This window comes from Amia ocellicauda, chromosome 22 (assembly GCF_036373705.1).
Source record: "Amia ocellicauda isolate fAmiCal2 chromosome 22, fAmiCal2.hap1, whole genome shotgun sequence".
Lineage (NCBI taxonomy): Eukaryota > Metazoa > Chordata > Actinopteri > Amiiformes > Amiidae > Amia > Amia ocellicauda.
Genome location: NC_089871.1, coordinates 22620684 through 22638231, shown reverse-complemented (window position 1 = coordinate 22638231; position 17548 = coordinate 22620684). Strand labels below are relative to the sequence as shown.

The window sequence follows — 17548 nt, the reverse complement described above, 5'->3', positions numbered from 1 at the left end:
GAGAGATCTCCCACGCTTTATTTTCAGTAGCCTTTAAAAACTAGATATGTGGACTCCAAAATGGCGTAGCCCATAATGCAGCTTCACCAGTTCTCCACACACCAGCGACTATTTGTGGCTTCTTGGGTGCACGCGGATTCCGCTCATTAGCACATCCAGCTGCATCAGGTACTTTGATTTGTGTAATCAGCCGCTGAGATTCTGGTCTTGAAGAGATGGAGAATTGCAGATGTTTTGATAAGTGGTGTTGCAACAGTAATGGATGGAGTTGACTAATTGGTGGTGGAACTAAACCTGCAACGTAACAGACTATTGTGTAATGGTACCACCCACTCAGTCCTGAGCAGACAAGGAAAGAAGGCTGCCTTTGCATAGCAGGTGCATTTTAATGTCCTATGCATTATGTCCACCACGTCTATGTGAATTTGCTCACAACACTGTAAAGAGCATGGATGCATATAACAGTCACCTGTTGGTGTCTTGTAAACAAGAGCCTGCAGCTTAAATATAAATCCAGATTTGGAAGCAAAGAACTTTGCAATAGAAATCTTTAATTGGATTAAGGGTTTGAGTAGACCCTTTCTTTACTCATCATCAATTGAATTGACTAGAAATTAGAATTAAGGTTTACCAAAGTATTGGGTTTCTTGACACTATTGTTTTTTTTAACAATCAATTGTCTATAATTTTAGTAATTGGATCCATGCAGACTTAAATTTTATGTTTAGATATGTGTGTGTGTACATCATTAACTGGTAGCTGGTTTACAGAGCTAAAGAAGACCAATAATTCTCAAGGTTTAAAGGTCCAAACATGGAAATTATTACTTGAGTAAAGGTTAATTTGCAAGGTGGGACTCTCAGAGTCCTGAATGACTTTTGAATGCTTTACTGAGAAGAGGTCCTGATATTTTGCATCCGACTTCAGCATAATCCCATTAAAACACAGTTGTATTACAGTATTTTTAGTAATCCATGCCAAAAGGATATCTTATGTACAGTACAGTGCCAGTGGCTACCACAGTCTTATCTGATCACTACATTAAAGTAAATTGGCTCTGTGTGTATTGCTAGGCTGCTGTGAGTCAGCAAGGCATGGTATAAATATCTTGCTTGGGCTGTGGTAATGTTGACTTTTGGCATCTCCAGACCCTTTCATATCTTGTTCTCCCACATTGACATCTTCATTATGCATAGTGTCTACTCAGAAGGTAGAGGCTAAATATTGCCCTGTTTCTCATTTTGATTGAAAAGTATGAAAAGTGATAGTGATTTGTTATAAATGTAAAGAAACATTTCAATGTAGTTAGTCAAGTACTGGCCATTTAGCCCCTATGCTGAATACCACAAAAATATAAAGACTTAGTTTTCTTTAGACCTAGATAACCACCACAGATTTCAAAATGTAAAATAATATGGGTTGTAGCAATCATAAATCACTGCTTTATTAAACAGGCCAATAGATAAACATTGACAAATATTAAATAAGTACACATCTTTACGGTATTCAGTAAATGCGTTTTTTCATTTGTTTGCAGGAATATGTTTCCTGCAAATCTAATTGAAGCAACATTTCAACAGGTAAGCAAAATTGACTCCCAACCTTTAAAACAACCATTTCAGCATAGCAGTACTGTATACTGTAACATATTCAAATTATATTTTATTAAAATCTATTGATGTATTGAACTTTGTCAATTTTGTCAAATACATTTCAAATCGGCATAAATAGTCTCTACCGACTACAATACGTTACAATAAGTGATGATAAACAGAAGCAGACAACAAAATTGTCTAAATTTTAATTATTATAACAAGACTGATGTCATTGATTGTGAATCTACATAAAATTCAACATGCAATGGACAAAGAAACACTTTATGTGTCTCAATTGTTACTTAATAAAGCACATTATATATAATGAAATAGAAAAGTATACTTCTAAAGCATTATCATATGGGAATAGTATACAATGTATTCATAATATTAAAATGTACATAGCTAATAACACTCTATTAATACTGTATTAATATGTTCCCGATTATAAAGCATTTATAAAATACTTTGCAATCCATTATCTAATGTGTTACCAAAACATACACCCACTTAACAAAGGAGCAAAAGAGTATGCAGTTTTACAGAAATAAATCAATAAAGATCAATCATTTGATCTGTCGTAGTGGGAAGTAGGCTACTAACATTGTACTGTATTGCTTATAGGATTGCAAAGCAAAAAGAGGAATCGTTGATCGTGCAGAACTGAAATGGTTTAACGTGTTTGCATTCTTGTTGGTTCCAGTATCGGACGCAACTCGTTCCTGTCATTCAAGCGAGATCAATAAGTCAAATCTCTGCTGGTTCTCCAAATTACGTCTACATTATGCCTGATGACACCAATCCCAGCATACGCAGACCAGTCTTACTGGAGCTCACCCCACCTCCAGAAATTCATTACAAGTCGATCCCTGGGAGCAGCAAGGAAATGAATGTCTTGGGCATTGTCATTTTCTCTGCCACCATAGGTATGCCCATATAGGATGAGTAGGAGGTGTATGACAGAGGCAGGGCCAATATGCAATATAGCAAAGAAGCAGAAGATCTAGTGGAGTGGTCTCCTCTCCTGATCCTGGAGATATCATATTATATATATTTTTATTTAGGTCATCCTAAATTGCCAGTTTCTAAATAGTGGGAACACACGTTAGTTATTGATAAATAAAGGGATCTTTGAGTCTTCAAGGCTGAATGGTGTTGAGGTGTTTGGTTGAATGGTTTTTTCAAGTGATCTTGAAATTACAATGAGTTCCAAGATTTAACTTCCAATGTTATCTAATGTTATAACAAATCCACCCATTGTGTGGAGTAGTGGGTAGGAGTCTGGAGCGGAGGGTTGTGGGTTCAATCCCAGATGGGACATTGATTCAAGGACATAATTCAAGGACATTGCTGTTGTAACCTTGAGCAAGGTGCTATACCTAGATTGCTCCAGTAAAACCCCAACTGTATAAATGGGTAATTGCATGGAAATATAATGTGATGTATTATAACAATTGTAAGTTGGTCTGAATAAGGGTGTCTGCTAATAAATATAGTAATTGTTGCCTTTCTTTCTCTGTAAGGCCTGCTACTGGGGAAAATGGGGGAAAGAGGGACGCCCCTGGTCAATGTTTGCCAGTGTGTAAATGAGTGTGTCATGAAGATCATTAATGCCGCAGTGTGGTAAGTGGCAAAGCTTTAAAACCCTAAAATAGTATACTCTGCTAGCAATGCAGAAAGCGCACCAGAATGTCACTGCAGTAAAGCTGGTCAAAATATTTTCTGAATAGGGAAAATTATTGCTTAGGTTACTTGTGAAAGGACATTGACAGTGCAATACATATAGAAACCTGGTATCTCTGCAACTCACTAAATTAAACGATGCAAAATCTGCAACCCACACAAAGAAACATGTAAGGATGTATGCTTGGAATAATAATAAGAGTTAGAAAACAATTAAACTGATCCAAACCTAACAAAGATATGTGACATCATTCAATGAGCTGTTAAAAGGACAATGAATTTGCACATTCCAAGAAGAACTGACCAAAGATGGAGGTATTCAACTATAGAATGGATCCCAAGAGATGGAAGAAAAAGACCAAGAAAAAGACCATACAGAAGGTGGGAAGCTTTGGTGGCATGACCTGGAAAATAGACACTGTAACTAAGCAGGTGGAAACATCTTGGGGAGGCTTTCATCCAGCAGTGGATCAACAAGGGCTGCTGCTGTTATATATAGAAATAGATTGTTCCTCATACATTGGATGTTTGTTAGTACCGGCAGATTGGTACCTTGTGGGTATGTTGCTCCTAAGGTTTTGGCCAGACATAGTTAAGAATATACACTCACCTAAAGGATTATTAGGAACACCTGTTCAATTTCTCATTAATGCAATTATCTAACCAACCAATCACATGGCAGTTGCTTCAATGCATTTAGGGGTGTGGTCCTGGTCAAGACAATCTCCTGAACTCCAAACTGAATGTCTGAATGGGAAAGAAAGGTGATTTAAGCAATTTTGAGCGTGGCATGGTTGTTGGTGCCAGACGGGCCGGTCTGAGTATTTCACAATCTGCTCAGTTACTGGGATTTTCACGCACAACCATTTCTAGGGTTTACAAAGAATGGTGTGAAAAGGGAAAAACATCCAGTATGCGGCAGTCCTGTGGGAGAAAATGCCTTGTTGATGCTAGAGGTCAGAGGAGAATGGGCCGACTGATTCAAGCTGATAGAAGAGCAACTTTGACTGAAATAACCACTCGTTACAACCGAGGTATGCAGCAAAGCATTTGTGAAGCCACAACACGTACAACCTTGAGGCGGATGGGCTACAACAGCAGAAGACCCCACCGGGTACCACTCATCTCCACTACAAATAGGAAAAAGAGGCTACAATTTGCACAAGCTCACCAAAATTGTGCAAAATTCTGACCATGTCCATCCCTTTATGACCACCATGTACCCATCCTCTGATGGCTACTTCCAGCAGGATAATGCACCATGTCACAAAGGTCGAATCATTTCAAATTGGTTTCTTGAACATGACAATGAGTTCACTGTACTAAACTGGCCCCCACAGTCACCAGATCTCAACCCAATAGAGCATCTTTGGGATGTGGTGGAACGGGAGCTTCGTGCCCTGGATATGCATCCCACAAATCTCCATCAACTGCAAGATGCTATCCTATCAATATGGGCCAACATTTCTAAAGAATGCTTTCAGCACCTTGTTGAATCAATGCCACGTAGAATTAAGGCAGTTCTGAAGGCGAAAGGGGGTCAAACACAGTATTAGTATGGTGTTCCTAATAATCCTTTAGGTGAGTGTATGTATCTATATTATAATTGTGATACACTTTTTACACCATATATTTAAACTTATATATTGTGCTGCATTTTCTTGTCTTGTTTAGTTTTCTGCAAGTTCAAATGTGTGTGGTGACATTGAACTACATTGTATAAGCAGTTTGGTATTAACTGAGCTTGCATTATAAAACAGATTTTATTTTAATGTTTTAGGAATAACAGAACACCAACCTGAATTTAAGACATATTGTGCACATGAATTCAACCAGGTATAAAGTTGGCCATTGTACTGTGTCATGCAAGCAGTCTCTTACCACTACATCATCTAAATTAAATCATTATCCATAAGTATTACCTACCAAGCATTAAAGTGTTGTTGAAGATTCAGGTGTCCTAAATGGATACACTATCAGAATTTCAGTAAAGGCTTGCTTAGTGATATGTAGTTGTAGATCAATTTAAAAAAAGCAATGGAGTTTGCTAGTGATTTAAAATTCAGCCTTTGGACCTTTGCCCAAGTACAGATTTTGATATGTATTATGTAATACAGTCTTTAAGCCAAATGTTGTTCAACAACTCAGGAAGCTGATTACAGAAGCACATGTCAGTCCTCACTTCATTCTCATGCCTTGCTCTATTAATGCCCTCTACCTAGACATTTAATGAGATCATAGTCTATGATGTTAAACTCATTGCAGCCAGGATCTCAAGGCCCATTGTTTACTATCTGCATAGTAGGTTAAATGGCGTGAATCATGCAGTCTCTGGAAGTATCAACAGCTCCTGGCATCTATTTTTAATTTCTTCCCATTTCTTCACTTTTAATAAATTATATACTTGTGTGAAGGCAATGAGTTATGAATAAACAATGACAGTAATATATTTGGGAATTCTATCAGATTCAGTCAAAAGGGGTATGTTAACATTTTGTGAGTTGAAGACAGATGTGACCTAATGTATTTTACACTCTACATTTACACATTTCGGTTAGTTGTTCATTTAGGGTAAGAGTTAACCCCATTTAATTAGTCAATTTACAATGCCAGCCTTCATATGAGGTGTAACTCATTGCAATAATATACTAATTGTATGATTTTGTCAATGTATTTGTGTTTTTTGTCCTGATAGGTAGCACAGCTCAATGACAATTGATAACATCGAAAGAATACTTGGGTGTAGCACTCTAAGACTTTGATCCAAATTAAAAAGATACCATTTAATAGATGTTCACTTCTTTCAACAATGAGAAAATTAGTATTGGTGAATTAAATTACTGACAATTTAGGATTCAGTGTTTCCCGCAGAAATTTGAATAGGCATGGTGGTCTGTTTCAGGTACAGACGTGCTCAAATTTGTTGGTACCCCTCCACAAAAGACGAAGAATGCACAATTTCCTCTGAAATAACTTGAAACTGACAAAAGTAATTTGCATCCACCATTGTTTATTCCATACTTAATAGAAATCAGAGTTTGCCTTTGATTTTGTTTTTCAACATTATATTGTAGATAATAAAACAAATGAAAATGGCATGGACAAAAGTGATGGGACCCTCAACCTAATATTTTATTGCACAACCTTTAGAGGCAATCAATGCAATCAAACATTTTCTGTAGCTCTCAGTGAGACTTCTGCACCTGTTAACCGGTTGTTTGGCCCACTCTTCCTGAGCAAACTGCTCCAGCTGTCTCAGGTTTGATGGGTGCCTTCTCCAGACTGCAAGTTTCAGCTCTTTCCATAGATGTTCAATAGGATTCAGATCAGGACTCATAGAAGGTCACTTCAGAACAGTCCAATGTTTTGGTCTTATCCATTCTTGGGTGCCTTTAGCTGTGTGTTTTGTGTCAGTATCCTGTTGTCTGAGACAGAGCTTTCCGACACTGGGCAGTACGTTTCACTCCAGAATGCCTTGATAGTCTTGAGATTTCATTGTGCCCTGTGCCAGGTGCAGCAAAGCATCCACAAAACATAACCGAGACTCCTCCATGTTTCACTGTAGGTATGGTGTTCTGTTCTTTGAAAGCTTCATTTTTTCATCTGCGAATATAGAGCTGATGTGACTTGCCAAAAAGCTCCAGTTTTGACTCATCTGTCCAAAGAACATTCTCTCAGAAGGATTATGGCTTGTCAATATGCATTTTAGCAAATTCCAGTCTGGCTTTTTTATGTTTTTCTTTCAAAAGTGGAGTCCTCCTGGGTCTTCTTCCATGGAGGCCACTTTCGTTCAAAAAGTGACTGATGGTGCGATCGGACATTCACCTCTGAGTTCAGCTCAGTTATCCTTGGTAATTTCATCACTTTTCAGTGAATAATGAAGCATTATTTCAATGAGATGTAAGGGTACCAACACATTCGAGCACATCTGTATATTTTGAAGTGAGAGGGTGTTTTTGCATTGTATACTTCTTAATTTGTATAGACAGGGCCGGCCCATGGCATAGGCGGAATAGGCAAATGCTAGGGGTGCCATCCATCCATAGGGGCGCCCACAGGGCCGGCCCTCCCATTAGGCAAGATTAGGCGTTGAGGTGAGGCATTTGAGGTGGCATTTTGACATTTGGCTGCCTCCCTCCAGTGTGACAATTGGCTGCTGCCCTCTGGTGCCCCTGACGAATGCCGTCACCCCCCCTGCTAGCATGAACGAAACATCGAAACACTCACCCCAACCCCCAGAAAAGTGTAGCAAAAACATTTCAGTTTAGGATATCAATAATTTTGAAGCTTGTTTTTGAACATATATGCGACAAATATATCCAATTCTGAATGTCTGAAAATAGTACTGTTGTCATTCATTTAACACATACTGAATGTGCACTTGCATTTATGTTGCTGAAACCCACTGTAGTCTATGAAGGATATGAATAATTCTGGAGGCAACTGTACCTATAGTCACTAAGCCTAGATCTAAAACAAATTCTCCTTCTCTGCTAACATTTTAGGAATTTAGGAATTCAAATGCACTTAAGTAAAATAACTAAGTAAAATGATTTACATACATTTATGCTGTACACCACAGTTACACAAAAATATTGAATAACTTATGTAGCATTCTTGTATTCCTAAATTTTTATTTCCTTAAATATTGTTTTAAGCTGATTGCATACTGATTAAAAACAGAACATTACCACAAACATGACATTTGGGGTTAAAAAAACGTTAAAGGCTACATAAGCTTGTAGGCTAAAATAACAAAACAAATACGACACAATGAAATATGTGCTTCAAACTGCCACCAAATAGGCAAGATAAACTAAAATACCTAAACAAATATTTTTTTTCAAGAACTTGTTGTAATCAGTGTGGTTCAGTGTGTGATCATGATATACTGTACCTTGCTGCAGCACACAACACGCAACAGAAATACCCACAGCACCAGCTACACACTCAATGACTAAGGGGCTGTTGCTAAATTGTACACTGTAGCTGAAGTGGTGAGGGATCGTCTAAGAGAAATCATATTTACTGAAATGTTTCTACATAGGTTTGGCATACAAAATATGAACAATGGTAATAATTTGGGGTGGCATGAAGCCCCGTGTTTTGCCATGGTTATGCTATTATTGAACTTTCCTTTTTCCTTGCTTTCCATGGCTTGTATCACGACTTACTTATCCTCTAACTGTTTACCTATAATTTTACTTTGCTTTCCTACACTGTACTGTGATGTTACTGTGATATACCCCAATGTACTTTCATAAGAGATGGCCCTTCACAACAAGATCCACAGCCCCAACACAGTAAATTGGTTGTGTAGTTCACAGATATGCATGTTCCATTTCAAGCTGGTAATTTCATTGTCTTTCACTTTAGGTTGTAGATTAATGTATTTCCCCCCCTCTGCTTGCAGGTATTTTCCCTTTGGAATTGTGTTTCTTGTGTCTGGAAAAATCTTGGAAATGCAAGATCCCAGGGAGGTGGGAGAGAAGCTGGGCATGTATGCCATCACTGTGCTGTCAGGACTTCTCATTCATGGAGTCATTCTTCTCCCAACGTTCTTCCTCATTATGACTCGGAAGAACCCTTTCAAGTATATCCGGGGTCTTCTGCAAGCCCTGGTCATCGCCCTGGCAACCTCTTCTAGGTACCATACAAAAGTCCTTGTGAAGCAAGTTAGAAAAACATAATGTGCCTCACCTGTGCCTTATATTGTAGTTGCTCGAGATTAAATACAAGGGGTGTACAGTGCTAGTCTTAGAAGGCTGCACTTCCAGTTGTCATAGAACTCATGGACAAATTACCCAACCCATGCCCCTCATCTGCTCTGGTTGTGATTCTCCCTTCCCTGGTCTTAGAGGTTCTTGTCAACGCAGTGGTAGTTTTGGGTGCTGTGCTTGCCTTTGAATAAGGCCCCAGACCACAGGTCAATTATGGTAGAGAAATGCCAACCCCAAATAGGTTACTGACTCCATATATTTTGAGGCAGATTGTTTGTAATGGAAATGGTGGGGACGGCTGGCTTAGGAATAGAATGCACCCAGAGTGAAGCAATGGAATGTGGGCAGAAGGGGGGTGTTTGGGAATGGCTTTGTGACCTGCCGTTTCCCTGTCCAGCTCTGCCACACTGCCAATCACCATGAAGTGCTTGCTGGAGAACAACGGCATTGACCGGAGGATAGCTAGGTTTGTGCTACCCGTCGGTGCTACAATCAACATGGATGGCACGGCACTGTACGAGGCTGTGGCTGCCATCTTCATCGCACAGGTCAACGAGTATGAACTGGACTTCGGTCAACTGGTCACCATCAGGTAAGACTACAATAAGGCAAACTTTTGAAGCCAGATACACTTTTTAGTGTTTTTAGAACACCACTATTTTTCCAGTTGGTACTGAAATGTAAGCAGTGAACAACCTGAAATGGTACAAAGGTAAGCTGTAAACTGCCAGAGGTTACCAAAAACTGAAAAATAATGTACGTTTCAGAGTTATATACTGTTACTACACCCTCTTAAGCATTATTTGGCAGTGTTACATGCAGCTCCTGTGCATAAAAGTTACAATGTATTCCTACAATGTGCAAATCATTTGAAAGCTTATTCCATAAGCTACCAGCGCATTTCATTCTCAAACACATCCAATTTACATTTTTCTGCATCGCTGTTTCGATCGGATTTCTTTGTAAATAGGCTTGTTTTGTTGATGTTCTATCACACAGACAAGTTCAGATCAAATTTTGTAAAATTGTTGTGTATCAGTACACTGTAAACAAAGATTTCCATTTTGACATTTTGAGCTCTCTACAGGTGTGTGTTGCTTCTACCAAAACTTTTGGTCTGGTTCCAGAATTGTCAATATTTTCTGAGATTTTGAATTTCTACTCAGACCAAGTATTCCCCCCACCCCCCATTTCAGAATGCAGAGGGGGGGCGTAAGTGCGGGGGAGGGTATAAAAAACTAATTTTTCACATCAGAGAATGCTTCACATCAACAACACAACAGTGAAGAGTACAGATGGATTTGGTGCCTTTTAAGGGTACCAGAGGAGTTTGTCAGGTTAAGGGGTAACATAAAACAATTCCATTATTTATATTTTTTATCTCCAATTGTTTATTTGTTCTATGCTTTAATTCCAGAGTACTCTGAGACATTAATCTGTGTAAATTTCAATAAGAAATTAAAAAATGGAGGTGTTCTAAAACTTTCGACCTGTAGTATATGTTTATATTATATTTTATTAACATGAACACATTGTGAATTTATTGAGGGTATGTCTATGGGATTTTTTCACAAAACTATCATTTATTTATTTGGTTGTTAATCACACTTTTTTGCCAAACTTACACTTAACCAATCCTCCCATAATGAACCAAGACACAAAGACATATGCACAGATGGCAATTAATAGATAACTTACAATATATGACCTAGTTCCACGGTTTGTCTTTTTCAGTATCACAGCTACTGCAGCCAGCATCGGCGCAGCGGGCATCCCACAGGCTGGGCTAGTTACCATGGTGATAGTCTTGACATCAGTGGGCCTTCCAGCTGACGACATCTCCCTCATTGTGGCAGTGGACTGGGCCCTGTAAGTCCGGCACACCAGACAACACCATGTAAAAAGAGAGAACATATTCTAAGGTCTTGCATAACCCTTAAAAGTGACAATATATGAACATTTCTCTCTTAACACTGTTTACATTTCCAAGGGATAGACCTTACATTGGTTTTCCAGGCTTTCTTTTTCTTTTCCTTTTTCTCCCTTTATTTCATATACAATAGTATCCTTACATATTTATTTGTAAAAGCATAAGAAGAAGAAGAAGAAGAAGAAGAAGAAGAAGAAGAAGAAGAAGAAGAAGAAGAAGAAGAAGAAGAAGAACCATGTATAACAATACAAGTATAATAACCAAGTTAGTCAATTATAGTTAGTTTTCCTTTATCCTGTTTGCTCCTGAATACATTCAGAGATGCAGTATGAATTTGAGCAGGAAAAGCATGCAGATTAAAAATATGTATGTATATATTTGGATTACATGCAACTTAGTTTAGATGTATACTATTCATGCAACACCAACATGGAAACCCCTTTGAAAAACACAAATACTGTACGATTGTAGTTACTAGCCGGTTACTAAAAACAGTGCTATGGGCTCAGTGTTCTGGTCTACTATCAAAAGGTAAAGGTCTAGGACTACAGCAAGTCATTAGGCTGTTATTACTATGTGCATTATCCCCAAGTGCTTCTGGGAAGTCTAGCATTGGTCAATGTAAAATCGTGTTATGCACTGAAGATGAAGCCCATATTTTCTCCCTTTGTTTTCCAGGGATCGGTTTAGAACAATGATTAATGTGCTGGGAGATGCACTGGCAGCGGGAATCATTTCTCATATTTGTAGGAAGGACTTTCTTCCTGAGGCTGAAAAGGTACAGTATTCTGTTATAGAATTTATAGGATGTAGGAAGATGTGTGTGTGTGTGTGTGTGTGTGTGTCTAATATATATATATATATATATATATATATATATATATATATATATATATATACACACATTGAGGGCTGTCAGTTGATTAAAATATTTGATTGGTTAATCAATAGACATTGGTTGATTAATCGGGCAATTATTAAAATAAGTGTAACAGTCTGTAAGTGGTTGTGCCACACAGTAATACTTTAATAAATACTAGGCATTGATATTACAGTATAACAACGCTGAACGGGAAAAGTAACAAAAATAGAAATAGAAATGTATATTTTAAAAAACACTAAATCATTATAATCTGCAAACTAACTTAAATTGCTACTGCAAATGGATGTGTTGCTCACAAATGATACTGCTAACTAATTGCACTGTCCTTGTAAGAAAAGCATCGACAGCAAATGGAACAGAAAACCTTTATTTTGTCTTCAATGTTTCCTTCCAAACCCAGTCTGAATCCAAAGTTAGACTGTAGTTTTCCCTTTAGCGGCTGTGACCCTGCAGTTTGTGCGCAGATACTGTACTGCAGCTCTCTGATGTGATCTCTTGCATGATTCGCCTTTAGAATTGAACACTATAGAAGCACAGGGCTGGTCAGTTTGACCGATTTAATCCGAACTACTCTGTGTTCCTGTATACACTGTGCATACCCGTTCGTGACTTTTCTTAAATATATGTATTAAATATGCCTACTGAAAAAAATCTTCTTGATTAAATGGAGAAAATATTATAATACTGTTGATCAATTAATTAGTTGATTAATAGACCTGATTCATCAATTAATCGAGGCAGCCCTAATATACATACATACATACATACATACATACATACATACATACATACATAAACAGATAAATAAATAGCATTATAGCAATAGCAGTCAGCTTCTGTTCTCTTTGTTGTATTTCCAGGAGAATCTGACGTGTGACATTCAAAACCTCCCAATGACAGAAATCCCACTACTTGCCAGTAAAGACTGTGTGTTTGAAGTCATTGGCGACACCGTGACAGAGCGGCCTGCAGTTTACTACAACATCTGCCAAGTGTGATCCCCATCACAGAGAAGTAAAGCACAAAAAAAAACTACCAGACAACCTGGGATGTCTGTAAATACTTTTCCATGGATTGCATTTATGTCTGGACTGTGTGCTTTGATTCCTGATCCCGTTCACTTTTTTTGTTTTGTTTGTTTTTTGATATTCAGCATTGAAACAAGCATTGACCAAACAATGACCAAACAAGCATTTAAAAAAAAAATTACAGTTGTGCCATTGTACAGCGTGTTTTCGACATAAAATGAACTTTCTTTTGTTCAGTTTTCCTTTTGTCCTTATCTTTATCTCACTTCATTGGCCATTGCTTTGATGGGGGCCTACTAACTGCACAAAGAAGGTAGGAATCCACTTTTGAAGAGGCCCTGGTCTTTATTCAGAATCCTTGTTTTGTGCTCACTTCAGTTGCAGACAGCTCTTTCATTTGCTTGGATAGACCACTTTGTAATTGTTTCTCAACAGCAAACAAACAGTATGGCAGCACTCTGTGTCCTCATCTACAGTGCTAGTTGCTAATACTTGTGCTAATATATGCAGAAATGTCACAATCTGTAGTAAATATATTAAGAAATAATTGATTTGGTATACTGACAAACATATCTCTTTCAGTTTCTTAGTAAAAATGAATAATTCAGAAAGCTTACATATACAGCTCTGGAAAAAAAATAAAAGACCACTGCAAAATTATCAGTTTCTCTGGTTTTATTATTTATAGGTATGTGTTTGTGTAAAATGAACATTTTTGTTTATTGTATAAACTACTGAAACATTTCTCCCAAATTCCAAATAAAAGTATGAATGGAATGGAATGGCTGGCATATATTTAGAGATGCTGATTTAAGAAACATTTGCAGTGGTCTTTTTTTTTCCAGAGCTGTATTTGGGGGTTATCAAGATTTAATTTCTGTTTTGCAAAGAAATATATATATATATATTTTTTTTTAAGCAGTTGGTCAACAAAGTATTTTTCTTTGACTTGTTCCACCATGTAAGTTTACATGTAACCCCATCTCCAGTCCATAAGGTCTATAGTATTAGTATACTATATTAGTATAGATGTTATAGACTCTATACTGTAAAGCTGAAGAAGAACATCTAACATCTATACTAATACCATAAGAGTCTGGATGTCCTATGTAAAGGGGTCTCCAACCTTGGACAGCAGGTTTAGTCACCTTCAAGGGACAATTTACAGTTTCCCCGACAAATGACGTGCTGAACTGGTTTAGTAACTTTAAGGTTATATTTCAGTAACCCAATGGTGATCAAACTGGACCTCTACAAACAACAAACAGACATTACTTGCAAATATTTGTCCAATAGTCTCCAAAATGTGATCACATCTTCAGTCTCTTCCTATGTGCCTTCAAATAGCTTTCTGTGGACTGATATATGTATTAAGATGTATTCATCTTAATGATGAAAAGGGGTGAATAATTAGAGGGCAGTGCACAATTATCCAAATGCTGCTGGGGCAGGGTGGGTAGAAGATGGCTGGGTGATCCTCAGTTTATCACACAGCACCAACTCCCTATGTCTTCTGTAGTGTCTGCCGAATTATGTTATTATAGTCCTGGGGTCATATACACGTTAATTTGCATTTAAGTGCAAAGAATGTGAACTGTTTCCATTCAATTTGACTTGAAATACAATTCAATGCTTCACAAAGGCTATTATAGTATACACTCACCTAAAGGATTATTAGGAACACCTGTTCAATTTCTCATTAATGCAATTATCTAACCAACCAATCACATGGCAGTTGCTTCAATGCATTTAGGGGTGTGGTCCTGGTCAAGACAATCTCCTGAACTCCAAACTGAATGTCTGAATGGGAAAGAAAGGTGATTTAAGCAATTTTGAGCGTGGCATGGTTGTTGGTGCCAGACGGGCCGGTCTGAGTATTTCACAATCTGCTCAGTTACTGGGATTTTCACGCACAACCATTTCTAGGGTTTACAAAGAATGGTGTGAAAAGGGAAAAACATCCAGTATGCGGCAGTCCTGTGGGAGAAAATGCCTTGTTGATGCTAGAGGTCAGAGGAGAATGGGCCGACTGATTCAAGCTGATAGAAGAGCAACTTTGACTGAAATAACCACTCGTTACAACCGAGGTATGCAGCAAAGCATTTGTGAAGCCACAACACGTACAACCTTGAGGCGGATGGGCTACAACAGCAGAAGACCCCACCGGGTACCACTCATCTCCACTACAAATAGGAAAAAGAGGCTACGATTTGCACAAGCTCATCAAAATTGGACAGTTGAAGACTGGAAAAATGTTGCCTGGTCTGATGAGTCTCGATTTCTGTTGAGACATTCAGATGGTAGAGTCAGAAATTGGCGTAAACAGAATGAGAACATGGATCCATCATGCCTTGTTACCACTGTGCAAGCTGGTGGTGGTGGTGTAATGGTGTGGGGGATGTTTTCTTGGCACACTTTAGGCCCCTTAGTGCCAATTGGGCATCGTTTAAATGCCATGGCCTACCTGAGCATTGTTTCTGACCATGTCCATCCCTTTATGACCACCATGTACCCATCCTCTGATGGCTACTTCCAGCAGGATAATGCACCATGTCACAAAAGTCGAATCATTTCAAATTGGTTTCTTGAACATGACAATGAGTTCACTGTACTAAACTGGCCCCCAGTCACCAGATCTCAACCCAATAGAGCATCTTTGGGATGTGGTGGAACGGGAGCTTCGTGCCCTGGATATGCATCCCACAAATCTCCATCAACTGCAAGATGCTATCCTATCAATATGGGCCAACATTTCTAAAGAATGCTTTCAGCACCTTGTTGAATCAATGCCACGTAGAATTAAGGCAGTTCTGAAGGCGAAAGGGGGTCAAACACAGTATTAGTATGGTGTTCCTAATAATCCTTTAGGTGAGTGTATATCACGATGAGACACCATAACTCTATCAATTGCGTGATCAGTGAATAATGCTTGATAGTGGGCACCATGGGGTGGTAGTGCATGTTGCATATAGCAGTGGGCTGAGATGATTTTTTCAATTTCCCTTTTTATCTGGCTATTCCATATTGGGTGAAAAAGGGAAAAAATATTTTGAGATCATCATCAATGTTATTTGACCCAAAATCTGATGCCATTGTAACTTGACAGAAACAATCCCAAGTCTCTCATCTCCTGAGTTAGTGGTGGAGAGCTGAGTCAATTGACAATTGCTGATTCCAAAATGCAAAGATAAATGGAAAAAAGGTTTGCAGATAGTTGTGTGTAAAATGGCATATACACACACCTGTATATATGTATATAGAAAGTGTTTATGGAAAGTCTACACCCCCTTTCTAAATGTTCACCTTTGTTGCCTTAAAGCCTGGAATTAAAATACATTTAAAAAAGCTTTTTTGTGTGTGAAATTTGTAGACAATTAATTAAAAATAATCAAACAATCCTAAATGAACTTAGGTGTAAGCAATCTCCTTCAAAATCACACACCAAATTACATGGCCTCCACCTATGTTAAATTGTAGTGATTCATATGATTTCAGGATTCAGCAGTTCCTGTAGGTTCCTCTGCTGGGAGTTCCTTGGAGTTCAATCAAGATGATTATTAAGAAGTGGAATATATGGCACCGCCAAGACCCTGTCCAGATCAGACTACCCCTCCAAACTGGATGACCGAGCAGGAAGGAAACTGATCAGAGGCTACCAAGAGGCCAATGGCAACTTTGCAAGAGCTACAGGCTTGTGTGACCAGGACTGATCAATGTGACAATGTGACAACAATGTTCCAAGCACTGCACACATCTTGCCTGTGTGGTACTCAAGACTTCCCACCTTGAATCATGTTTTAAGTATGCAAAAATATTGACGACCTGAAGCATACAGCCAAAACTACACGGGAGTGGCTAAGGAACAAAAGGATAAATATCCTTGAGTGGCCTAATTAGAGCCCTGACCTAACTCAAATTGAATTTGTGGCATTACTTGAAGATTGCGGGCCATCAATGCTCCCCAAGGAATTTGACAGAGCTTGAACAGTTTTGTAAAGAAGAAAGGTCAAATATAGCCAAATATAATTATCTCAGGGTGGTGGAGACTAATCCAATTATGATATTTCAGTTTTGTATTTTTAATATATATATATATCTTTAAGAACGTTCCAAACGAGAGGAGGCCATTCAACAAATCGTGCTCGTTTGGTGTCCATTAATAACTAAGTGATCCAAGGATCCTATCTAGTCTATTTTTGAATGTTCCCAAATTGTCACTTGTCCACATCACTGGGGAGTTTGTTCCAGATTGTGATGCCTCTCTGTGTGAAGAAGTGTCTCCTGTTTTCTGTCTTGATGCCTTGAAGCCCAATTTCCATTTGTGTCCCCGGGTTTGTTTTACAATTCAAACTTTCTCCCTTAAAATTGTGGAGTATGGTGTGTAGATAAGTAGAAACAATCCTCATTTAAATGCATGAAACTCTGAGGCACAATGTGAAAACGTTCTCAAGGTGGTGTAATCTTTCTATAGGCATTGTATATGTATAGAAAAGTCAGAGATCAATTTGTTGATTATGATGATTTGAATCAGCAGCATCCAAAACCTCTTTCTAGAAATTTTACAAATAATCCAGTTTGCACACACAGCACACCAGAACAGATAATCTCTAAGGGTTCAATGAGTCACAGAACCAACCTCTCTCACCTGCAGCAGGATTTTCTAACTTCTTGTTTCTGGATTTCAAAGAAAAATAACTTGCTTAAAATGA

At 38.3% G+C, this 17548-nt stretch overlaps 1 protein-coding gene across 2 annotated transcripts in view; it reads left to right on the top strand.

The window, feature by feature from the left end:
* LOC136718253 (excitatory amino acid transporter 5) overlaps positions 1-13075 on the top strand; it is a 49051-nt gene extending 35976 nt beyond the window's left edge. For both annotated transcript variants that reach the window (XM_066695922.1, XM_066695921.1), the window contains 8 exons: positions 1538-1580; positions 2299-2521; positions 3119-3218; positions 8692-8925; positions 9396-9590; positions 10733-10867; positions 11607-11706; positions 12672-13075. In XM_066695922.1, coding sequence (XP_066552019.1) covers positions 1538-1580; positions 2299-2521; positions 3119-3218; positions 8692-8925; positions 9396-9590; positions 10733-10867; positions 11607-11706; positions 12672-12809 — 1168 coding nt within the window. In that variant the 3' untranslated portion in view covers positions 12810-13075. The remainder of the gene's footprint in view (positions 1-1537; positions 1581-2298; positions 2522-3118; positions 3219-8691; positions 8926-9395; positions 9591-10732; positions 10868-11606; positions 11707-12671) is intronic.
* The last annotated feature ends 4473 nt before the right edge of the window (positions 13076-17548 follow it).